Source organism: Eubalaena glacialis, chromosome 12 (assembly GCF_028564815.1).
Source record: "Eubalaena glacialis isolate mEubGla1 chromosome 12, mEubGla1.1.hap2.+ XY, whole genome shotgun sequence".
NCBI lineage: Eukaryota > Metazoa > Chordata > Mammalia > Artiodactyla > Balaenidae > Eubalaena > Eubalaena glacialis.
In genome coordinates this window covers 22,874,408-22,900,767 of record NC_083727.1, presented here as the reverse complement: position 1 = coordinate 22,900,767, position 26,360 = coordinate 22,874,408, and the positions used below count along the sequence as shown (strand labels likewise).

At 35.5% G+C, this 26,360-nt stretch overlaps 1 protein-coding gene across 1 annotated transcript in view; it reads right to left on the bottom strand.

Annotated features, from left to right (window-relative positions):
- NMBR (neuromedin B receptor) overlaps positions 1-25,873 on the bottom strand; it is a 40,031-nt gene extending 14,158 nt beyond the window's left edge. Inside the window, 2 exon segments of the mRNA XM_061207449.1 lie at positions 612-1,082; positions 25,865-25,873. Coding sequence (XP_061063432.1) covers positions 612-1,069 — 458 coding nt within the window. The 5' untranslated portion in view covers positions 1,070-1,082; positions 25,865-25,873.
- Positions 25,874-26,360: the final 487 nt, after the last annotated feature.

Below are 26,360 nucleotides of genomic sequence, written 5' to 3'. Positions count from 1 at the left end.
AAAAAATATATATATCACTTGACTTGAGGTATTAAAACAAGAAGAATGTATAAAGTCATGTCTGAAGAACATGTACTAGTCTAGTTGTTTTTGCTTCAAATAAATAGCAGAATTTAGTTAGTAAGTGTAAATGATGTTTCTCCTTATTTGAAAAAAAAATCAAAATCAAACATTTCCCTAATATTAAGACAGACAGTCTTACCTATCAGGTTATTAAACTACCAAATAAGGAAAAGTGCACCTCTAAGCTTTTAGGGACATACAAAAAGCTTCTACAAGATTGTTGCACATTCACTTTATAGCTTTTCTGTGAAATGGATAATAAAGATTCCTAGAGTGTGTGGAGGGCAGGGGAAGGCTAGGCTATGCAATTTTGAAACTACTTTTAAACTAATGCAATTTTAACTATTTTTAAAATAATGATATTCTTATATATTTTTCAAGCGTCACATCAGTCAATTTTAACTCCTTTTACTCTAATTCCTAGATACAGTCTCTCTCTCTTCTCCCCTCCTCCCCCCAGCCCTTCCTTTCTCCCTCCTCTCCCCAGGTACACTCCTTGCCCCTCTCCACTGCTTTTCTAGGCCACCCACCGTTACCTATGCCCTTACCTGTCGGCGCTGAGGGCAGTGAGAGTGAACACGGACACCCCCACGGAGGTGAGCTGGATCACCGGGATGAGTTTGCAGCCCACCTTCCCGAACATCCACTCGTCAAAGAAGTAGCGGGAAGCATCCACAGGGACGCAGGTGATCAGCAGCAGCACGTCCCCAGCGGCCAGGTTAGAGATGAAGATGTTGGGGACGCTCCTCATGGCGCTGTTGGTGATGAAGATCTTCACCAGCATGATGTTGCCCAGCAAGCCCACTGTGATGATGAGCAGGTAGAGGGACGGGATCACGCAGCGGATCACGAACTCCGCAGTGGTCCCGTCCGGGACGGGTAGGAAATCCCTTTCGGAGACCTCTGGAACGAAACCGCTCTGATTCACGCCCGCGGTCCGGGAGAGGTTGGAAAGAGACTCGGGGGCCATGGTCTCTTTCCCAGGAGAGTCCGCTGGAGTTTTCATGCACCCAGGTGCCCTGAAAAGTGCAACGCACTCTTGGGATTAATGGATTTCCCTCTTGCCAAGTGTACCTCCCGCGGGGATCGCGTCACACCGCCTTGTCCCAAGGAGGACCGGGCCGGGTGAGAAGGCTGCCCGCAGGCTCCAGCCCTTCACTTTTAGAAGGGGCACGCACATTGGCTCCTGCTGGCTCCGAATTAAAAAAAAAAAAAAAAAAAAAAAGTTGAGTCTTTGTTCCAGTCCTCAATGGTTTGTTCTCGCTTATAGATAGCGGAGAACAGCCTTTTTGTGGACAAAGATTTATCCCTCTGGAATTAATTAAAATACCTGCCAGACCTTTCTCGGGGAGGGGAGGACGTCATCCTGTCGCTGTCCAGCGAACCGCCGCTGAAACGCTAGGAACTAGCGTGGGGCGGCTGGCACTTTGCTGGTCCCACAGCTTCGCTCTTGTTTCTGCAGTTCCTGCTGTATTGTGTTGGATTGGAGGGGCTCTGAGTCCTCTCTCGCACACTGCCTCCCTATATAGATCTATTCTTACCCGCCTCTGAGTAAGAGGCGCCCCAGACAGAAGTCTGTGAACCTCTGAAGATTTGGGGGCTGAGCTGGTGAGTCCCTGAGGCTCTCGCACTGAATTTAGGAAAGAAAAGGAGTGACAAAAGAGGAAGTAAATGAATGGAATTCCCTCCCTACTTTTCTTCCTTGATCCACTTTTCTCACTCCAAATATAGAAACTTTCCTACTGCTGGCATATTATTTTTTAACTTACAGATTATTAAAATATAGCATGCATAAGGTACACAATTCTTAAATGTAAGTTCAGTCTAACCACCATTCAGAATCTACAATCTAACCACTATCCCCTAATGTCACCACTATGCATTCTGCCTTTTATCATCTAAAGTTAGTTTGCCTGCTTTTGAGCATCATATAAATGAAATTATAAAATGTTTAATCTTGTGTCCAGCTTCTTTTACTCAACATTATATCTGTGAGATCCACCCACATTTTTGTGTGTAGTATTTTTCATTGCTGTATACTATTCCAGTATAAATATACCACTGTTCGGGTATCCCTTCTAATGTTGATTGACATTTGGATTCTTTATAGCTTTAGCTAATTTGAATAATGTTTCTGTAAATATCCATGTGCCTGTCTTCTGGTGCACATTGGAATTCCAGACGTGGATTTGCTAGGTCACAATGATTATGTTAAACTTGAGCAGAAATTAACAATTTTTCAAAGTGAATTCCAAGTTTTTTTCTTTTGGAAACTTGCTTGACAATACCTATTAAGGCTGAACATACGCACGTCTATGACCGAGCAATGCCACCCCTAAGTATATACTCAATATATATCTGATACATTGTTTTAAATAGAATGTCCCTAAGAACAAAATAACTCTCCAAATTAACACTGTTTGAGTCTAATATAAACCTCTCAGGAGTGGCACAGTTCTGAAGTTAGCCAAATAGCACTATTTACATTAGGAAAAAACATCTGGCTAATTCTTGGTTAAAGGATAAAATTGTATGATAACAAGAAAATTGGTCAAGGACTGCCTACAATGATCTAGTCATAAGCTGATGAAAAGTGCCAAGCCATTTGTAAAATTTAAGTAATTTTTTCAGATATTGCTGACCAAGAACAGCATTTAATTATCATAGTTTAATTAGACAAGGTAAACATTTGCACTGTAATCAATTTTATGTTTTTCTAACACAATTACAAGTGTTAATTATACTCTTCTTGGATTTCATTACTTAAAATAGTCTGTTATTGAGGTTGGCTAAATAGAATGCTTATACATTTGAATATGTGTTAATGAACTTTATATATCATAGATATCAAGGCAATTAATATTACATATAAGTTGAAAATGTCTCTAGGAATTTTATCTTCAAAGTTATTTAAGTTTTCACTTTTAGCATCCAATCTCATTATGCAAAGTAAATTAACTACAAAGCAATCTTCTAAATTCTGAAATCTCTCAGCCTTTCAAACTGCAACTATACATTTTAATCTATTTTATATGAAAACATATTTTAGTCTAAATTGCTGTATGCATAGCTGTATTCTCTTCTGATTGTGTCTGGATGATGCTAAGGATTTAGATAAGAAAAATGTCTAGTCTAAAACTGGATTAATAAATATCCAATTGCCTAGCATTGTAGAAATAAGGCATCTGAATTACTGATATTTTCCATTTCAAGTGAATCCATATGCATTTACTGAAAGGCTTGGGCTCGTAGGAGTGGAGAGTATAATAAACGTGTTAATAATGATGGCCTTCCTGATAGTTTATTAAAATATGTTATAAAGTTATTGTCACTATGTATGTGTTATTTAGACATATCACCAAGTTACATATAGGTACACGTGTTGTCACATTTGTATAGAATCAATATACATCAGAGATAAATATCTATTGAAGGAAGAAACTTTTTTTTGAAATCAATGTGTCATACACTACATTAGATTCCTTAGCATCATGTCTAATTTAACATTTATAAATATTCTATGAAGTAGGTATTTGAATCTTAATTTTACATATGAGACAATCAAAACTCATAGAGACAAGATAACTTTCTTAATTTTATAAAGACATCAGAAAAACTGCATTTTAAAGCTTATTATATTTGACTTCAAAGTCTATTGTATCTCACTGTTCCCAGAAAATAAAAGTGCCTGGGAAAATGTGATTTCTATATAATTGAAGGATATATTTTTAGTACTAAGGCATTCAATTTTTATAAAATATACATTATACATTTCATTGCCTTAAACTGAACAAATGCTTTTCAGAACTATATATAAACATTTCTTGCTGTTTCAAATTCATGCAAATAAGTTGGAAACCACAACCAAAAATAAGGACAAAATCAGTCAATTTAAACTAAGCCAATAATGGCACAGATGATATAATAAGTAGATAAAGACATTAAAAATGTTAGCAAAACCTTATTTCATGATTTTGAGGAGGAAGAGGAAAGCATTAGCATGTAAGGAGAGACATGGAGCATATAAAAATAAATATATTGAATTTATATTGAGAAAAAAACAATGTCTGTGATGAAAAATAAACTTTACAGGATTAACAGCAGATCAAACACTGGAGAAGAAAAGGTAGAGAATTTGATAATATAGTAAGAGGAGCTATCTGAAATGAAATACAGAGAGAAAAAGACTGAAAATAATGAACAGAGTATCAGCACACTATATCTGTAACTAGGTCCCTGAAGGAAAGAAAGGAAAAGGTTTTTAAATATTTGAAGAAAAAATGGCCCCAAATTTTTCGAATTTGAAGAAAGCAAATCTCAGGCAGAAGAAACATGAAGAAAACTCTACCAAGATTGAAAACTAGAAGCTTTCCCACTAAGGTCAGGAAAAAGGAAAGGGTGTCCTCCTTCACCACTTTTATCCAACATTGTACTGCAAGTTCTAGGATTGCAATAGGGAAAAAAAAGAAAATGAAAGGTATACTGATTAAGAAGGAAGAAATAAAACACTCCTTGTTAGGGAATGACATGATTGTCTATGTAGAAAATCCAAAAAAATCAACAACAACAAATAAAAGAGCTCCTGCAACTAATAAGCAATTACAGCAAGGTTGCAGAATATAAGGTTAATTTATAAAAGTCGATTGCTTTCTTATATACCAGCAATAAGCAAGTGGAATTTGAAATTAAAAACACAATACCATTGACACTAGCACCCACCAAAATAAAATACTTAGGTATAAATCTGACAAAATATGTACCAGATCTGAGATTATTAAAGCAGATGAATCCATGGGGAACCTAACTGGGCTCAGTTACTGCAGATCACATTACTTGCAATCAAGGTGGCCTATGGGAGAACCACAGGCACACGCAAGTAAAGGTATATTTAGGGGTAACCACTCCCACATGAGTTTGTCTTAGGAAATGGAAAAATTTTCTGTGCAAATGTGTTTCCTAATTTCACTCAGGCAGTTACAATACAATGGATACAACATATATGGTAGATAAAACAAAACTGGACTACCAGGTCAAAGAGATCATTAGGGGAAATGAGACTAGGCATAGGTAAATGAACACAAACAGAATTCACCTTTAATGCAAAGAGTCATTCAGAGGATAAAACCTTCTTGCAAGAGTATGGTGCCCCATGATATCTTATTCTAGGGAGAAGGCAAATGAGAGTAAGCTTCTTAGTCTGGTAAAGAAGCTTTAACTAAATTTCTTCCAAAGGGAAGAAATGTTAAGAAAATGTGAATGAACAAAATGCTAGGAAGGAGCTTGTACTCTGAATCAAAAAGAGCTGTTAGATATATTACTACAAATAGAAGCAGGAGTAGCCCAGGATGGGAGGACAATGTCTAGAATGGCAGTGCAAAGAGTCCACAGACATTCTCCCAAGTGAAACAACTATAATTGGTGAAAATTATAAGTAAACATATATAATCATTTAATTTCTCTAGAAATTGTCCAAAGTACATACAGCAACTGAAGAAATATTATTCAATATTATCTACTAAATCTAAGTGAAAACATCCAAAGTCTGACATCTGAGACTCGATCCTCTTTTTCTATCCCCCATACTGTTAGCTCTGCATGACAAAAACTCCTCTCTGTGTGGGTGCAACAACGAACACAAGACTCCTTCTGCCCCCAGCAGAGAAATCAATCATTAAGCACCATGACGAACCATGGTAATGTGATATCACACACACATGAAAAAGACAATTCTCCAGAAACCAAACTTAAAGTCATGGAATATTATGATCTAACTGATAAAGAATTCAAGATATAATAAAATAAAATAATTTTATTCAGGAATAAAATTAATGAACAGAAGGAATACTTTATCAAAGAGATTGAAAGTCTAAAAACAAACCAAACAGAAATTCTGGAGTTGAAGAACTCAATAAATGAGATGAAGAACACATTAGAAAGCACTGGAAATAGAGAAGACCATATGATAGAGAGTATTAGTGAGCTCGAAGATAGAAATATAGAAATGAGACAAGTAGAAGAGGAGACACAATTAAGATGTTAAAAAATGAAGAAATTCTATGACAGTTATCTGACTCCATTAGGAAGGGCAATGCTAGAATAATGGGTATCCCAGAAGGAGAAAAGAGGGAGAAGAGAGCAGAGAGTTTACGTAAAGAAATAAAATCAGAGAACTTCTCAAACCTGGGGAAGGAAATGAATATACAAGTCCATGGAACTAAGAGAACATCGAATTACCTAAAAGCAAAAAGGTCTTCTCCAAGACACATAATATTAAAGCTGTCAAAAGTTAGTGACAAAGAAAGAATTTTAAAAGCAGCCAAGGAAAAAAGAATGGTAATCTACAGAGGAACCTCCATTAGGCTATCAGCAGATTTTTTCAGCAGAAACTCTACAGGCCAGGAGAGAGTGGAATGACACACTCAAAGTATTGAAAGTATTGAAAGATAAACACTCTCAGCCAGGAATACTCCACACAGCTAAATTATACTTAAGATATGAAGGAGAAAAAAAGGATTTCCTAGACAAACAAAAGCTGAGGGAGTTCATCAACACTAGACTTGCCTTAGAGGAAATAATGAAAGAAGCTCTTCTATCTGAAACGAAAAGGGAAAAGCACACAAAACTTTGAGTAAGATGATAAATAGACATACAGAAAAAATGCAACTCTGTATTGGAATAGGTTGTTAAAAACTTAATTGTAGCACAAAGGTTAAAGGGAAAAAAGCAGTGAAAGTACTATAACTACTTCAATTTGGTAACAAACTCACAACAAGAAAAGGGATAATTTGAGACAAAAAAATCAAAAATGGGGAAGAGGAAAAGGATGGAACCCATATAGGCAAATGAAGATAAGATGCCATCAGCAGAAAAAGGACTATTTTATCTATGAGACAGTTTACACAAACCTCATGGTAACCACAAAATGTAAATCTACAACAGAGACACAAAACATAAAAAAAGAAGAAACTGGGACTTCCCTAGCAGTCCAGTGGTTAAGACTCCATGCTCCCAATGCAGGGGGCACAGGTTTGATCCCTGGTTGGGGAACTAAATTCCCGCATGCCACACAGCGCAGCCAAAAAAAAAAAAAAGAGGAAACTGAAAAAAAAATTATAGAAAACCACCAAACTAAAATGGCAGAATGAAAAAGAAGGAAAAAGAAATAATAGAAATAGATAATAACCAGAAAAAAAGATAAAATGGCAGTATTAATTCACATTTATCAATAATCACCCTATATGTAAATAGATTGAATTCACTAATCAAAATATACAAAATGACTAGATAGATTAAAAGACAAGACCCAACTATATGCTGAATCCAGGAAACTCATCTCAGCTCTAAAAAAGAAATATAGACTCAAAGTGAAAAGATGGTAGATGATACCCCAAGCAAATCGTAGCCATAAGAAAGCACTTATAGTCCACTTTATCAGACTAAATACACTTCAAGCCAAAAAAGGTAACAAGAGACAAAGAAGGACATTATATCATGATAAAGGGGACAATTCATCAAGAAGACATTATTGCTATTAATATATATGGACATAACATAGGGGCACTAAAATGTAGAAAGCAATTATTAACAAACCGAAAGAGAGGAACTGACAGCAACACAATAACTGTAGAGGAAATAGTAGGGGACTTTAACACCCCACTTGCATCAATAGATAGATCATCCAGACAGAAAGTCAATAAGGAAACAGCAGCCTTATATAAAACATTAGACCAAATGGATTTGATACACTACAGAACATTCCATCCAAATGCAGCAGAATACAGATTCTCCACAAATGCACACGAAACAGTCTCAAGGATAGACCAAATGTTGGGAGACAAAACAAGTTTTAATAAATTTAAGAAGATTGACTTGAGAAAGAAAAACGGAGCTGGAGGAATCAGGTTCCTTGACTTCAGACTATACTACAAAGCTACAGTAATCAAGACAGCATGATACTGGCACAAAAACAGAAATATAGATCAATGGAACAGGATAGAAAGCCCAGAGATAAACCCATGCACATATGGTCACCTTATCTTTGATAAAGGAGGCAAGAATATACAATGGAGAAAAGACAGCCTCTTCAATAAGTGGTGCTGGGAAAACTGGACAGCTACATGCAAAAGAATGAAATTAGAGCACTCCCTAACACCATACACAAAAATAAACTCAAAATGGATTAAAGACCTAAATGTAAGGCCAGACACTATTAAACTCTTAGAGGAAAATATAGGCAGAACACTCTATGACATACATCGCAGCAAGATCCTTTTTGACCCACCTCCTAGAGAAATGGAAATAAAAACAAAAGTAAACAAATGGGACCTAATGAAACTTAAAAGCTTTTGCACAGCAAAGGACACCATAAACAAGATGAAAAGACAACCCTCAGAATGGGAGAAAATATTTGCAAATGAAGCAACTGACAAAGGATTAATCTCCAAAGTTTACAAGCAGCTCATGCAGCTCAATATCAAAAAAACAAACAACCCAATCCAAAAATGGGCAGAAGACCTAAATAGACATTTCTCCAAAGAAGATATACAGATTGCCAACAAACACATGAAAGAATGCTCAACGTCATTAATCATTAGAGAAATGCAAATCAAAACTACAATGAGATATCATCTCACACAGGTCAGAATGGCCATCATCAAAAAATCTACAAACAATAAATGCTGGAGAGGGTGTGGAGAAAAGGGAACCCTCATACACTGTTGGTGGGAAAGTAAATTGATACAGCCACTATGGAGAACAGTATGGAGGTTCCTTAAAAAACTAAAAATAGAACTACCATACGACCCAGCAATCCCACCTCTGGGCATATACCCTGAGAAAACCATAATTCAAAAAGAGTCATGTACCACAATGTTCCTTGCCGCTCTATTTACAATAGCCAGGACATGGAAGCAACCGAAGTGTCCATCGACAGATGAATGGATAAAGAAGATGTGGCACATATATACAATGGAATATTACTCAGCCATAAAAAGAAACGAAATTGAGTTATTTGTAGTGAGGTGGATGGACATAGAGTCTGTCCTACAGAGTGAAGTAAGTCAGAAAGAGAAAAACAAATACTGTATGCTAACACATATATATGGAATCTAAAAAAAAAAAAAAAAAGGTCATGAAGAACCTAGGGGCAAGATGGGAATAAAGATGCAGACCTACTAGAGAATGGACTTGAGGACATGGGGAGGGGGAAGGGTAAGTGGGACAAAGTGAGAGAATGGTAGTGTATATACGGACATATATACACTACCAAATGTAAAATAGATAGTGGGAAGCAGTCTCATAGCACAGGGAGATCAGCTCGGGGCTTTGTGACCAGCTAGAAGGGGGGGATAGGGAGGGTGGGAGGGAGGGAGACGCAAGAGGGAAGAGATATGAGGATATATGTATATGTATAACTGATTCACTTTGTTATAAAGCAGAAACTAACACACCATTGTAAAGCAATTATACTCCAATAAAAACGTTTAAAAAAAACCAAAAACAAATGTACCAAGTAAAAATTTGCAAAATAAATAAATAAATAAATAAATTTAAGAAGATTGAAATCATAGCAAGCATCTTTTCTGATCACAGTGGTATGAAACTAGAAATCAACTACAAGAAGAAAGCCAGAGAAACCACAAATATGTGGAGACTAAACAACATGCTACTGAACAACTATTGGGTCAATAAAGAAATCAAAGGAGAAATTTTAAAAATGCCTGAAGACAAATAAAAATGAAAATACAACCTACCAAAATCTATGAGAGTCAATAAAAGTGATACTAAGAGGGAAGTTTATCCTACTTCAAGAAACAAGAAAAATTTCATATAAAAACAATCTAACCTTACACAAAAGGAACTAGAAAAAGAAGCACAAATAAAGCCCAAAATCAGTAGAAGGAAAAAAATAATAAAGATCAAAGCAGAAATAAATGAAATAGAGACTAAAATGATGATAGAGAAGATCCATGAAACTAAGATCTGGTTCTTTGGAAAGAAACAAAGTTGACAAACCTTTAGGTAGACTCACTAAGAAAAGAAGAGAGAAGGTTCAGATAAATCAGAAAGCATTTATAGCCTACTAAATCAGAAATGAAAGAAGAGAAATAACAACAGATACCACAGAAATACAAAGGATTATAAGGAAATATTATGAAGAGCTATATGCCAATAAATTGGACAACCTAGAAGAAATAGAAAATTCTTAGAACCATACAACCTTCCAAGACTGAACCATGAAAAAATAGAAAACCTGAATAGACCAATCTCTAGTAAGGAGATTGAAACAGTGATCAAAGCCTCCCAAAAAAACAAAACTCCAGGACCAGATGGATTCACAGGTGAAGTCTACCAAGCATTCAAAGAGTTAATAACTAACTGTCCTTCTCAAACACTTCCAAAAAATTGAAGAGAAGAGAACACTTCTCAACTCATTTTACAAGGCCAACATTACCTTGATACCAAAACTAGACAAGGACGACACACAAAAAGAAAACTACAAGCCAATATCTCTGGTGAACATAGATGCAAAAGTCCTCAACAAGATATTAAAAGGATCATACATCATAATCAAGTGGGATTTATCCCAGGGATGCAAGAATGATTTAATATCTCCAATAAATCAACATAATACACCACATTAGCAAATTGAAGAGTAAAAATCATATGACCATCTCAATAGATGCAAAAAATCTTTTGACAAAAGTCAATATCCATTTATGATAACTCTCAAAAAAGAAGGTATAGAGGAAACATTCTTCAACATAATAAGGGCCATATATGACAAACCCACAGCTAACATCATATTCAACAGTGAGAAGGTGAAAGTATTTCCTCTAGGATCAAGAATGAGACAAAAATGCCCACTCTTGACACTCTTATTCAACATAGTATTGGAAGTCCTAGCCAGAGCAATTAGGCAAGAAAAAGAAATAAAAGGCATCCAAATTGGAAAGGAAGGACTAAAACTATCACTATTTGCTAGTGTCTTGATGTTATATATAGAAAATCCTAAAGATGCCACCAAAAACCGTTAAAAATGATAAGCAAATACAGTAAAGCTTCAGGGTACAAAATCAATATACAAAAATATGTTGCATTTCTATACACTAACAATGAACTAGCAGAAAGAGAAATTAAGAAAACAATCCCATTTACAATTGCATCAAAAATAATAAAATACCCAGGAACAAATCTAACCAAGGAGGTGAAACACCTGTACACTAAAAACTATAAGACATTGTCAAAAGAAATTGAAGAAGACAGAAATAAATGGAAAGATATTCTATGCTCATGTATTGAAAGAATTAATGTTGTTAAAATTTCCACATTGCCTTAAGCAATCTACAGATTCAATACAATCCCTATCAAAAACCCAACAATATTTTTTTCACAGAAATGGAAAAAAAAATCCTAAAATTTATATGGAACCACAAAAGACCCCAAATAGCCAAAGCAATCTTGAGAAAAAAGAACAAAGCTGGAGGTATCACACACCTTAATTTCAAACTATATTACAAAGCTATAGTAATCAAAGCAGCATAGTATTGGCAGAAAAACAGACACACTGATAAGTGGAACAGAATTGAGAGCCCAGAAATAAACCCACACATATATGGACAATTAAGTTACGACAAAGAAGCAAAGAACACACAATGGAGAAAGGACCATCTCTTTAACAAGTAGTGTTGGGGGACTTCCCTGGTGGCTCAATGGTTAAGAATCTGCCTGCCAATGCAGGGGACAAGGGTTTGAGCCCTGGTCTGGGAAGATCCCACATGCCACAGAGCAACTAAGCCTGTGCACCACAACTACTGAGCCTGCGCTCTAGAGCCCGCGAGCCACAACTACTGAGCCCCTGTGCTGCAACTACTGAAGCCCATGTGCCTAGATCTTGTGCTCTGCAACAAGAGAAGCCACCTCAATGAGAAGCCCGTGCATCACAATGAAGAGTGACTCCCACTCGCCACAACTAGAGAAAGCCCACTTGCAGCAACAGAGACCCAAAGCAGCCAAAAAAAAACAAATAGAATTGGGGAAAACTGGACAGCTACATGCAAAAGAGTGAAAATACACCACTGTCTCACACAATACATAAAAATCAATTCAAAATGGATTAAAGACTTGAATGTAAAGACTGAAACCATAAAACTCCTAGAAGAAAACATGGGCAATACATTCTCTGACATCAGTCTTAGCAATATCTCTGTGGATACGTCTCCTCAGGCAGGGAAACAAAAGCAGAAATAAACAAATGGGACATCAAACTAAAAAGCTTCTTCACAGCAAAGGAAACAATCAACAAAACAAAAAGACAATCTACAAAATGGGAGAAGATATTTGTAAATCATACATCTGATAAGGGGTTAATATATATAAACAACTCATACACCTCAACAACAACAACAAAAAATCTGATCTAAAAATGGGCCAAGAACCTAAATAGACATTTTTTCCAAAGAAGACATGCAGATGGCCAACAGGCACATGAAAAGATGTTCAACATCACTAATTATTAGGGAAACGTGAATCAAAACCACAATGGGATATCTCCTCATGCCCGTTGGAATGGCTATTACCAAAAAGGCAAAAGGAGAGGATGTGTAGAAAAGGGAGCCCTCATATATTATAAGTGGGAATGTACATAGAAGTAGCCACCATGGAAAACAATATGGAGGTTCCTCAAAAAATTAAGAATAGAACTCCCATATGATCCACCTATTTATCTGAAGAATATGAAAACACTAATTCAAAAAGATATTGGCACCCTTATGTTCATCATGAACATTATTTATAATAGCCAAGTTATGAAAACAATCTAAGCGTCCATATTTGAATAAATGGATAAAGAAAATGTGGTATATATACAATGGAATACTACTCAGCCATAAAGAAGATGAAATCTTGCCATTTATGACAAAACAGATGGACCTTGAGGATATCATGCTAAGTGAAATAAGTCAGACAGAGAAAGACAAATACAGTCTTATTTCACTCATATGTGGTCTATTTTTAAAAATAAAATAGATGAACAAACCAAACCAAACAAAAACAAACTCATAAATACAGAGAACAGAGTAGTAGTTACCAGAGGAGAAAGGGGAGGCGGGGGTTTGAGGAGAGGGCAAAATGGGTAAAGGGGTCAACTGTATGGTGATAGATGGAAACTAAGCTTTTAGTGGTAAGCATGCTGTAGTGTATACAGAAGTCAAAATATAATGTTGTACACATGAAACTTACATAATGTTATAAACCAATGCTACCTCAATTTTTTAAAAGTTTGTTCTTTGTTCTTTGAAGAGATCAACAAAATTGAAAAAAGTTTAGCTAGACTACCAAGAAAAAAAGAGAGAAGACTCAAATTACCAAAATCAGGTATGAAAAGAGTGGCATCACTTTGGTGTTTTACAGAACACAATCAAGAAAGTGGAGTGACAATCCACAGGATGGAATTTATAAATCATATATCTGAAAAAGGACTTATATCTTGAAAATATAAAAAGCCATTACAACTCAATAATAAAAAGATAAATAACCCAATTTAGAAATGTACAATGGATCCGAATAGACATTTTTCTAAAGAAGATACATAATTGATCAATCAGCACATGAAAAGATGCTCAACATCATTAATCATCAGGGAAATGCAAATCAAAACCACAATGAAATACCATGCCAAACTCACTAGGTTAACTATAATAAAAAATAAAGACATGGGGAGTTCCCTGGTGGTCCAGTGGTTAGGACTATGTGCTCTCACTGCCAAGGGCCCAGGTTCAATCCCCGGTCGGGGAGCTAAGATCCTACAAGCCATGTGGCGTGGCCAATAAATAAATAAATAAATAAAGACAAAAACAAGTTATGACAAGGATGTGGAGAAATTCAAACCCTTAGAGAAATGAAAAATGGTGCATTCACTGTAGAAAACACTCTGGCGGTTCCTCAAAAGATTACATAAAGTACCATATTACCCAGCAATTCTACTCCTAAGCATATACCCAAGAGAACTGAAAACAAATGTTACACAAACCTATACACAAATTATCTTAGCTTTATTCATAAGAGCCAAAAAGTAGAAACAACTCAAATGTCTATCAACTAATGAATAGATAAATAAAATGTAATATATCCATACAACAGTATTCCTATACTGCATTAAGGAATCAAGTACTGATACATGCCACAATGCAGATGAAGCCTGAAAATATCAATACTAGGCTAGGTAAAGAAGCTAATCACAAAAGACCACATGACGCATGATTCCATTTATATAAAATGGAATTTATGAAATTTATATGAAATGTTGAGAATGGGCAAATGCACAGAGATGGAAAGTACTTTAGCAGTTGCCTAGGACTGTTGGGAGTTGGGAAGAAATGGGGGGAAATGCTAACAGCTATGGACTTGTTTGGAGGGGATACAATATTTTTAAATTAATTGTGGTAATGGTTACACAACTGTGAATATATCAGAAACCATTTAATTGTACACTTTAAGTGGGTGAAAGGCATGGTCTGTGAATTATATATCACTAAAGATTTTAAGAAGAAAAAAGAAAAGGAGGAAGAGAAGGAGGAGGAGACTCATTAGCTTATTGTGTTTCTTGCTTCATCCATTTAGGGAAAATCTATGAACTCTCTGAATTATGGAAGTTTCTAAATGGGGAATATAATTCACATCAGTCTCCTTGACAGCTTTGGTTTCATGGGTAGATCAAAATAAGTCATACCCCATTGTTGACCTTGTGGGGACTGGAAATATTTTACTTTTCTCTCAGATTATCCCATTGAGAAATTGCTTGGCTGTTTTAGAAGACCCTTCCCACTGGGAAAGTATTTCAACTCAGTCTTGTAAAATGATAAAAGATCTGTGGTTATGCAACAAAATACTTGTATCCTGAACTCACCCATGTATGTCTTTTGGTTTACACCACCGTATGCAGCAAAACCTGGTACCTGGGAAGAGGTCATTTCTGTTGGGAAGGGGCAATGAATACAACCATTATAATTTCTGATTTGTAGGTTAAAACAAAAAAATTAAATAATTTTCCTAATGAGAAAATTTTGCTTTGGTTGTATAATAAGGTGATTTCTATGAGTTTTCCAGTTAATGTTACTTGTAAAAAAATTAACTAGACTGCCACTTATGTAGCAGTGTCTTCAGCTTAGTCATTCAGAAGAAACTTCTTTGAAATAGTTTTATCCACCTGCTGGTTTCAAACAGGATTCACAAAAATGTGAAAAAGATCATTTTATGCTAATTAGGACATAGAATTGGGATGAGATTGGATATTAATGAAAAAATTGAAGATTGAAAAACTTAGGGTACCAGAAATGTCAGTAACTAATCTGTGTAGAAATATGACTTCAAAGAATATGCATTAATATGCTCTTAGTAAACTCCACTGAAACTCCCCATTTAAGATGAAGTTCTTTCTCTCTTGGTGGGATATTTCTCAAATAACTTGCTCAGGAACCACCAAGGCATTACCTAACACACAAGGAAATGAGATTTGTACAGCTTAATTATTAAATTGACAAAGTAAGCAAATACTTCAATTCTTTCTAATTTAATGATATTTTCTTATTCTAAAAAGCCCATTTAATTATCACAGTACATTAGGTTTTCATTCTCAATGCTCAGTAGAGCCACAAAACGAAACAAAAAAATTCCAAATTGGAAAACTTGGCCCGAATGTGAAACTGGTAAATAATCTGCTAGGTGTCTTTCAAAAATAGGCAGGATTATAGTTTCTTGGGAGTTAGTAGCTCCCAAGAATTTCATTTGAATTCTGAATTTTGTGCTTAAAGGAATCACCACAATGTGATTCAGCGTTTTCCCCTCTTGCAGCATATGACTGGAAAGTAGTTCATACAGGCAAACAACTTGACTTAGTTTTCAGTAAAAGGTGCTTTATTTTTTTCAAATATTATGAAGTAAACATGAAAGAATAAATATTATCTTCAAATTCAATATAAAGTAAGAATTGAATAAATCTCGAAAATCATTGGATATGGCATCAGCACTCCTCAAATAAGAGACAGGATGACTAGCATGTCTTTACCCCCTAAATTCTTATTACTAAACTATAACGTATCTTCATGGGCAATAGGAGTTGACAATTCAATATTTTGTGTCTCATTAGCTCCACCTACTGAGTGCTGGTCACATCTCAGAAATAGTTACAAGTAAATGCAAAAGGAACCAAATCAAAGTAACAGAAGGATGACAATAGAATGATTGTATCTCAGCATTTCTTTTAATCCACGCTATTTGAGTAGACGTGCAGTAACCAGAACAGTGACTGTCAGGTCAAAAAAAAAGGAATTATCCTTAAATTTCATTTATATAAGTATGACACTTAATTTGATTAAAATATTTGACAAAAGCAAATATTAAGCCATACCAGCCTTACTCATCAGAATTATAATAAAAATTATATAAAAAATACATGTGAAAAATCTTTGCAAACCACAGAACACTAAAAAATTTAAAACATTCTGTACAATTTAACCCATAATGGAATACCATTTTCAGTTTTAATTTTTTTCAAAAAACTTTAAAATGCTACAACTGAACTTATGATCTAAGCTAGGCTGTTACTTTAACTTTGATTAATTAAAAAATTTGGGAAAGCTGAAATATTTCACTGGAAAGAGATTTTCCATATTTGATGTTTAAACCCCTTTCTAAGTATTTTCTCATATCTAAAAATAAAGGGGGGGTATTTTTATAGCCTAAAGTCATATTTTATTTTTCAGTTTTGAAAATGCATTGAATCATACACACTGAACATGGTGTATTAAGACTCAATTGATGAAAATGGAGTGGTAATTCAAACTTCTGACTTCGCTGAAACAACTGAAAGAGTCAGGAAGCACATGAAGAACTCAAAGTGGTTAAGTATCAAGTTTATTGATATTCAACTGTTGGTAAGTCTTATAAAACAGAGTGGTTCTATTTGGAAAGAGTTCTTCTCACAAACTTTACCTCTTTTACCACCTTCCTGGAAATCTTGTCTGAAGTAATAAAATAACAATAAATAATAAAATAATAACTAAAAATAAAATTAAAATTAAATAATTCCATATATCTGATTAAATACATTCATTACATGTTTTTTTCCTACCATATGCATAATGCAGGTAGAACACCAGGATTGAGGAATCAAACAATGCTCCCATTACATGTTTTCTCATCCACAGTCTCCAATCGTATAATAAGCAGCTTACTAAATTTGAAAGCATCGAAATATCTGTAAACATTTAAATATTTGCCACTTTTCCCTGAAATTTCAATTTTGTCTGAACATTTCCTTTTCACGTAGAGCCTTTGATGTTTTGAAAATATAAACATAGACAAAATATTGAAGTCACTAGTAGTCTCCAAATGCAAATACATGAATGTTTAGCAGAAATCTTCCTTTGGCCCAATTCCTTCCTACATTCACATTTTCCTGGCTGTAAACCTCTGGTGATGCCCCAGAGGTTTCTCAGCATGAAGAGCCCAATTATGAAATAGGCAAAGCTCCACTCAAAGCTTATACAAAGTGCTCTGGAGAGGTTAAAAAACTGATCAGAATTTGGTCCACTGAATATAACCTGCAGTGATATTGCTAGAGAAGACAAGAATTTGAATGCACATAGGTTGGAAAAATAAATTACCTCGTTGCCTTGAAGGCAATCTCCTTGGGTCAAGGCTAAGACCTTTTTCTTTGGTGTTGTGTGGAGAATTATCTCTATCACTATTTTTTCTCCACGTAACTAGGTGGTTTGTGGTCAGTAATCTGCTATTTTTTCACAAATTGTCTTTCAAAAAATGGAAAGGGTTCTCATTAGTTGAATGGGAATGATTGATCATGATAACAAATGTCTTTCTCAAAATCCATCATGACTTTAAATCAAGGTCAGGGTATGAATAGGACTTCTACCTTCCTCATATTTATTTTCTCTCTCTAGGTTTGTATGTCAGTCTGTGTCTAGCTAATGTCAACAGCAAAAGAAAATAACATCATGCTTCAAGAAATGCTGTCTTGTTAATAGTTATTTAAGAGGTACTGACTTGATAATGATCATCAGAAAACATTTCAGTCAAAAAAACAAAAAATGTACTTGTGTCTACAAATACATTTAATTTCCATAGCAGAAACTTTAATTCAAGGAGAAAATAGACTAGTCCTGAGACTAAGGATGGTGGCACAAAACATAATATTTGCAAAGGTCAGTACAACTTACTGATTAGGGTTTCTATGCCAAATAACTTGCTAGACAGTTTACATTCATTATCTCATGTATTCTTACCAACACTATGAACTCCATATTATTATGCTTGTTTTACCAGGAAGGAAACTAAATTTAGAGAGGTAAACTAACATATCTAAGGTCATCCAGCTAGACAGTGACAGAAGAGAGAACTGAAGTCTAGCGAATCTCCATTCACTAGGAAAAATGCATCCTGGCAAGGAGCTACATGTGATAGGATTAAGAAGTACTTTTTTCTAATTCACTTAGAATCAGAGTCAGCTCACCCAGCTATGCGCCTATGGGACTGTCTGCCCAAATTGAGTGAGTTTTTCTCATTTATACAAAAATGTCCAAGGATCTAGTACCAGCCCCGTAGCAAATGTTCTAAAACTTCAGGGAGAAGTTTGCTTTTAGCTCAGCTGATCAGAAATAGAATCATACACATAAAATTTAAACTTAGCCTGAAAAAAAGTATAGAATTTTAACTAGGAAGATGAAGAGTAGGAAGGTAAAGCAGGACATTTTTTGGAAAATGCAAAGGATCCACCCATTGTTCTGTGTATTCTCTTAATCTCACAAAAACATATACCTACCCAAACACATACACCCACACCCACACAAAAACATATCTTCAGCCTACAATTACTATAGGAAGCTGTGCATAGAATATTTGGCTCAAAGGGAGTGTGTAGCATTATTAAAACCTTGTTTGAATGCAGATAAAGTTCTTCAAGGGGTTCTATTTTTAGAACCTTTTATGAAGAACTCATGCTCAAACAGTACTTTCACTAACAGTCTTGAAATTCTAGAAGGTTGTTGATGCTTTTGAGTTGTGACATAGCAGGAATCAGGGGAAGGTCTCTATATCATATCTGTGATACCACTTGATTCCAAATTACTCTGTCTACCAACTCCAGGGTCTTGCTTTTTCACAAGATCTCCTTGTGTCATTTGACAATTGATAAGCAATTTTCAGCCAGGTGTGACTTAGGCATTCTTTTATTTTCTTATCCATCAAATCTCCATTCATAACTGTTACATATCTCAATAGATTTAAGATCTATTGGCATAAAATCATTTTTCAGATTATTATTATTGTAAATTTTATCCAGTGAGGCAAATAACCCCATAATTATTATCTTTGTTGTTAACATAATTGCTTTAAACAAATTAACTTATAACATCATCATTAGAAACCTGCCACCTCACCCAAAATAAGTCTTACATACATTTTATAGATAAAAAGTGTTTTTAGGAACTTGCAGCCCATAAACTCATCTTAAATTGTTTGTATCTCAAAAACATAAATGATGGGACTGGTTTCCATTCGTGGCAGTGTACAAGGATCTTGTGATGATAAGGTCACTAAAGGTCTCTAGACATTCACAAAACCTTTCACTACATCTTGAAAAGTATGTACCCTGAACATATAAAGCTGGATAAATCATTCCTTCTAAAACTATCAGAGACTATGTGATGGTTTTAGTTCATCTGACTCATAAAACTCGAATAATTATAGTCAGTAGCATATTTATATAATCATCTCACATATGGTTTCATATTTTACCAGCTCCAGTACATTTGCATCCTGAGATCTATATTAACATTTTAAAGGTAAATTAGCATATCCTAATACTTAATAAGTAGGAATTCATAGAAAAATGGACGTTAAAATTTGCTTCTAAAAGGGAGAAAACATGGTTTATATATTAGGTGTTCATAGCAGGGAAAGGCATTAATCAGCTTTCAAAAGCTAAATTTGTCTCATGCTCATTATTATTCAAAGCAATGAATTTTCCCTGGTAACATGTCACAAAGGGAATAAAGAATGGAAGTTCTAATGATAGCCCAGCAATTTAGCACAGGGTTTTAATTCAGTAATCTGGAGTTTATGCACATAAGACTGATCATATGCACCAAAGTTTGATTCTACAAGCATTTCATAAATTAAAGGAATGCTATGTATTTCAACAATGCAAAATATGATTCAGTATATACTGAAATTAATAAACAGTTGGAGTATACTGCTTTGCCAAATATAAAAGAATCATTACTTTTCTCCACACTAAAGCATGCAACAAAAGCACTTACAATTTCTCATTATGTCCAACATTGGAAAATTACAGCAAATTGATCACTTATAGAACCTATACTGATGAAAATCAGGGTGAAATCAAGGATAAGCACTGACAAATGAGTAATATTAAGATTGGGCTTCTGAGTTTGACTCTATAGCAAATAATTTCACAAAAACCATTGACTGTCAGATGTTTAGTTCCCTGCAGATACTTGGTTCACAGAAAATAATTTAATAAAACTGAGCATGAACGAATTTTAAAATTTAGTATTTCTCAGGAAGATGAGTAAAGCCTCCAATCAATAAATCTAAAGGGTCCCGTTACAGCGCCATAATGCTCACTAACTCCTTTGGTATTGAAGTAATTTGAAATAATATGAAAACTTGGACATGTTAAAGGTATATGCTAATACACTCATATTTGTAGTCATCACTAAGTTATTACTAAGAATATTAATCCTGTGCACATAGCCAACCCTAATACCTAAGTTTCTCATTTGCTAATGGCAATTTGTAATAACTTCAGATAAGAGCCCTCCAAAGTCAGGTCTATTGATGCGGATTGTCTCATATTGGGAGAATCTGTTAATTGAAGAATTACACTAACACACCTTCAGGTTTATCTAGGAATCACTTTTAGGAGAAATGGCCATGTCTGAAAATCTTTTGGAATATGTGGACTATTCAAAAAGTGTCAGGAAGCATGGAAGCTTTGGGGAAGTTAATGTGAATCTGAGAGTTAAGAAATATTCCATCTTCCGGCACATCTGAAAGATAAACACCTCAGCTACTTAGAGCTATCTTTTTTTTTTTTTTCCAAAAGCAACTGTGCAAGTTGGTCTAATTATTGCCTCTCTTTCTGCACTTTCTCCATATCCTTCCTTCCTTCCTCTTTAAGATTGAAATGTATTCAGGAACACATGTATTATAAAGGTTTCCAATTTAAAAAGAAAAAACATTTCCAGATTCACTTGGGTGGCTGAAGGTTGTGTTTAAGAACCACAGGGAAGGAAGGCATAGGAAACCATCTTAGCAGATGTTCAATAACTCTTGATCTCCATACTCCTGATTCAGAGGCCTATGTCTGGTCTCAGAGAGAGCCAGAGCAATGGATCATCTGTATGCCAAATTACCATTCTCTCACTTGGGTATGTCTCATATTCATGCTCCCCAAGTGTCTTAGATTGGGTTTCACAAGAATGGACTTTGAGATGATGACATGTGTGCAGAAGGTTTATTGAAGAGTGCTCTCAGGAGTTGACACTGTAAGGAAATGAGGAAAGTAGGACTGAGCAGATGAAGAAACACTTGCAATGTGGTTGCAACTGAAGTCTCCATCAATCCCAAGGGTTGCTCCAGAGCTGGAATGGCCCTTTAGAGTTGTTCTGAAATGGGATGGGAGCAGGCCTTTTAGCTCTGCATCAGCCAGTTTCTGGCCACATATCCCTTCCCTCTGGGAAGGGACACAAGCTTGGGTGAGGCATTTCCCTGCAATGGAGGGCTATGTTCAGTGAAGAATATATGCATTGCCACCAGCCAATATTCCCAGCAGCGGGGGTGTGGTGCAAAGGCAAAGCGCCATAGTGTTCACCACCCCAAGAAGAGAGCTCTGACTCAATCAGGTTACTTCCACTAAATAAGAACACGTCATTAGGCATGGCCTTCTCTACCATACCTACTCATGGCCAGTTTCAGCTGGTGCCCTAAGAGCTTGTTCGGTCTGTTGAAGCCAAGTAAATTGGCCTGCTTTCACCCAAAACATAAAGCAAGGACTCTAGCAAAATGGGTACTTAAATGTTTATAGACTCATCTTCAGTACAACTTCTCAATAACAATCACATCAACGACAATAATAAAATAGTATTTTATGTTAATTTGGTACATACAGTGCTAGGTACCATGTTAAATACTTCTATTTAATCTATCTTACTTAATCTTAATAGCAACCCTATGAGATGTGTACTGTTATTTTTATATTACAGATGGAAAATTGAAACCCAGAAAAAAAACCTGACAAATGTATTTAATATCACATGACGGATAAGTCATGGAACTTAGGGTTTCACACTCCATCACTGTAAGAACTTTACTAAACTATCTACACAACTTGACTTATTACTAACCATATACTACTTGACACTTGAAAAGAACTCTGTTGACTTCTTAATTTTAAATGTAAAGTTAGATCTACTGTGTTACAAAGGTTGCAAAATTGACATTATACTTATTCAAAGCTCATATGATCTTAACTCTTCGGAACATTGTCAAGAACCATGAAACCAGTGTAAAAGGTTTTATGTTCTGGTAGAAATGGAGTAATGAGGATTGGGTATTCTTTTCTGCTTTCCGCATAACAACAACTAGAAAACTGGATCAAAAAAGGTAACCATCATTGTAAAATATGAGACAGCCATTGGAAAACAAGCAGCACAGGACTATAATCACCGAGAAGAGGGAAGCAAACCACGGGAGCCTTGAACACAAGAACTTATTTCCTCGAGGCAGTTTTCAGGCCACTGGTCAGGAAGTGGAAACCCTAATAGAGCTCAAAGTCCTCACTGAATTTAGGAACCAGAGGCAGCAACTAAGGAGGCAGAGGTGGCTAGAATTTGGAGGGCAGCATACTACTGAGGTGGGAGCTAAACAGAGAGAACTTCAGAAATCTGCAGGGGGTTCCACTTAAGGCTTTGACTGAGTACTGATCTGCTTATGCATGAGAAGGAACTTCCCATGGTTAGAGAAAGAGCCACCCACTAAGATTTAAAGTACAAATCGGGCTGAGAGTAATTTGCGTCTCCACAGGAGAGTGGAAAGACCTTGTAAAGCAATGTGTACCCTGTAGAATACTTAGAAACATATTATTTGAGTTGTGAGCCTAAATACACCATATACTACAAGTTAATCTAAACTCAGCTTTGCAATGCTTTGATCAGGCCTCAAGGGTATCCAACTGATTCCGGTGACCTACCTGCATGCCAGAACAAATTCTAACACTATTGAAAGGATGACAATACAATACAGAAACCAACAAGTCAGGCATCCAGTATTAAAAATTATCAGTTATATAAATACCAGGAAAATATAACCCATAATGAGGAGAAAATCAATCATTAAAAAGAGACATAAAAATGACAGAAATGATGGAACTAGAAAATAAAGACATTAAACAGCTATTAAAATATTCTCCATCCTCAACATCACTCATCATCAGGGAAATGCAAATCATAACCAGAATGAGAAGTCACCTCACACCTGTTAGAAGGGCCATCATAAAAAGACAAGAAATAACAAGTGTTGGCAAGGATGTGGAGAAAAGGGAACGCCTGTGCACTGTTGGTGGGAAAATTGGTGCAGCCACTATGGAAAACAGTATGGAAGTTCTTCAGGAAATTAAAAATAGAACTACCACGTGATCCAGCAATTTCACGTCTGGGTATTTATCTGAAGGAAACAAAAACACTAACTTGAAAAGATATATGCACCCTTATGTTCATTGCATCTGTGTTTACAATAGCCAAACATGGAAACAACCTAAGTGTCCATCAGTGGATGAATGAATAAAGAAAATGCAGAATATATATGCAATGGAAAATTATTCAGCCATAAAAAAAGAAGGAAATCTTGCAATTTGTAACATGGATGGACCTTGAGGGCATTACACTAAGTGAAATAAGTCACTGGGAAGGACAAATATGATATGATCTCACTTATAACTGGAATCTAAATTTTTTTTTAAAAACTAAATTCATAGATACAGAAAACAGATTGCTAGTTGCCAGAAGTGGGACATGGGGGGTAAGTGAAATGGGTGAATGGGGTCAAATTGTACAAATTTCCAGTTATAAAATAAACAAGTCATGGGGATTTAATGTACAGAATGGTGACTGTAGTTAATAATAATGTATTGTATATCTGAAAGTGGCTATGACAGTAAATCTCAAAAGTTCTCATCACAACAGAAAAAAATTTGTAACTATGTGTGGTGATGGGTGTTGACTAGACTTGCTGTGGTGATCATTTCACAATATACAAAAATATCAAATCACTCTGCTGTATGCCTGAAACTAAAATAATGTAATGTTATTTGTCAATTAAGACAAAAAGTGAAATAAATATATATATTCCATCTACATTTACAAAGGTAGAGAAAAATATGAACATCATGCTTAGAGAAATGGAAGATTAAAAAAAGACCCAAATTAAACCCCTACAGCAGGGCTTCCCTGGTGGCACAGTGATTAAGAATCTGCCTGCCAGTGCAGCGGACAGGGGTTCGATCCCTGGTCCGGGAAGATCCCACATGCCGCGGAGCAACTAAACCCGTGCTCCACAACTACTGAGCCTACACTCTAGAGCCCGCGAGCCACAACTACTGAAGCCCGCGCACCAAAAGCCCGTGCTCCCCAACAAGAGAAGCCACTGCAATGAGAAGCCTGCGCACCGCAACAAAGAGTAGTCCCCGCTCACCACAACTAGAGAAAGCCCATGCACAGCAACAAAGACCAAACACAGCCAAAAAGAAATAAAGTAAAATAAATACATTAAAAAAAAAAAAAAGCCTCTAGAGCAGGGTTGGCTCTGGAAAGATTGGCAATTTTTTTCTTAAAGGGTCAGATAGTAAATATTTGGGGCTTATGGGCAATATGATCTTTATTGCAAATATTCAACTCTCACGAAAGCAACCACAGACAACACATAAATGAATGAGCATGACTACACTGCAATAAAACCTTATTTTACAAAAGGAGTGGGCTGATCCATGGACAATAAATAGTTCACTGACCCCTGTCCTAGAGATAAAAATATCAGAAATGAAAAATGCCCTGAATAGGATTAGCTTCAGATAAGATTCTGTACAAGATCAGGGAAATTAACATAGTGACTATTCACAATGAAACACCATGAGAACAATGATTTATGGAGAGACTCAGGTATGTCTGGCAACATATCAAGCAGTCTTGATATATACACATATTCTTAGTCCCAGAACAAGAGGTGAAGGAGAAAGAAAAAATATTTGAAGAAATAATGGCTGATTTTTTTTTCCCAAATGTGTTGAAAACAAATCTACAGATACAGAGAGCTCAACAAATTCCAAGCAAATGAAGAAACTGAGGTTTAGAGTTGTTAGGTAATTTTGCCAATGTATTTTCATTACAAGCTATGATTCAAATTCATATTTGCTGTTTAAAGAACCCAAGTTTTTACTTATTTGGTAGGCTTCCTCTCAAACTTGATAGAATGACTCTAGTCTCCATAATAAGAGCAAAGATCATATTTATTGAGAAGCCAAATATGCATCAAGCACTGCGCTTCATGTTATCGCCTATATTCTCTCATCTAATTACAGTATCTCTATTAGATAAGAATAATTTTCCCCATTTTACAGATGGAAAAACTAAAACTCACAGTTAAGACAGAATGTTTAAATAACAACCAGTAATGGTAGAAAAAGACATGAACTCAGGTCTTCTGGACTTACAGGCTGTGTTCTCCTATAGAGCTTGGCTATATGGATGGAGTACCTGAAAAAAGAAGTAAAGCATACGTATTATATAACTAGAAACCATGTAGTTTAGGAATATTTAAAATACAAACTCATTGATAAAGATGGAAAGCAAGGCCTTCAATTTAACCATTAGGTCAAGTAATTACTGGCATCATAAAAATTACTGACAATAAATCTCAGAGCTAGTACAATAGCTCCAAGTATGGTTATAAGACTTAGAATCAAAAAACAAAAACAAAAACATAGATTGTGAAATTATTTACAAATCATAGAATCCAGTCTTTTCATTTTGGAGAAATGGAAACACACCCCAGAAGGTTAAATAACTTGCCTAAAATAACATCATTGGTTACTGACCCTTTATTCTAAGCCATCCCCAATTCCATTCCAGAAAATACAAATTATTCATGCAGAAGGACAAACCCAATTTTGGCAAGTCAGAGATTTCAATGAGATGTGAATTGGTTAA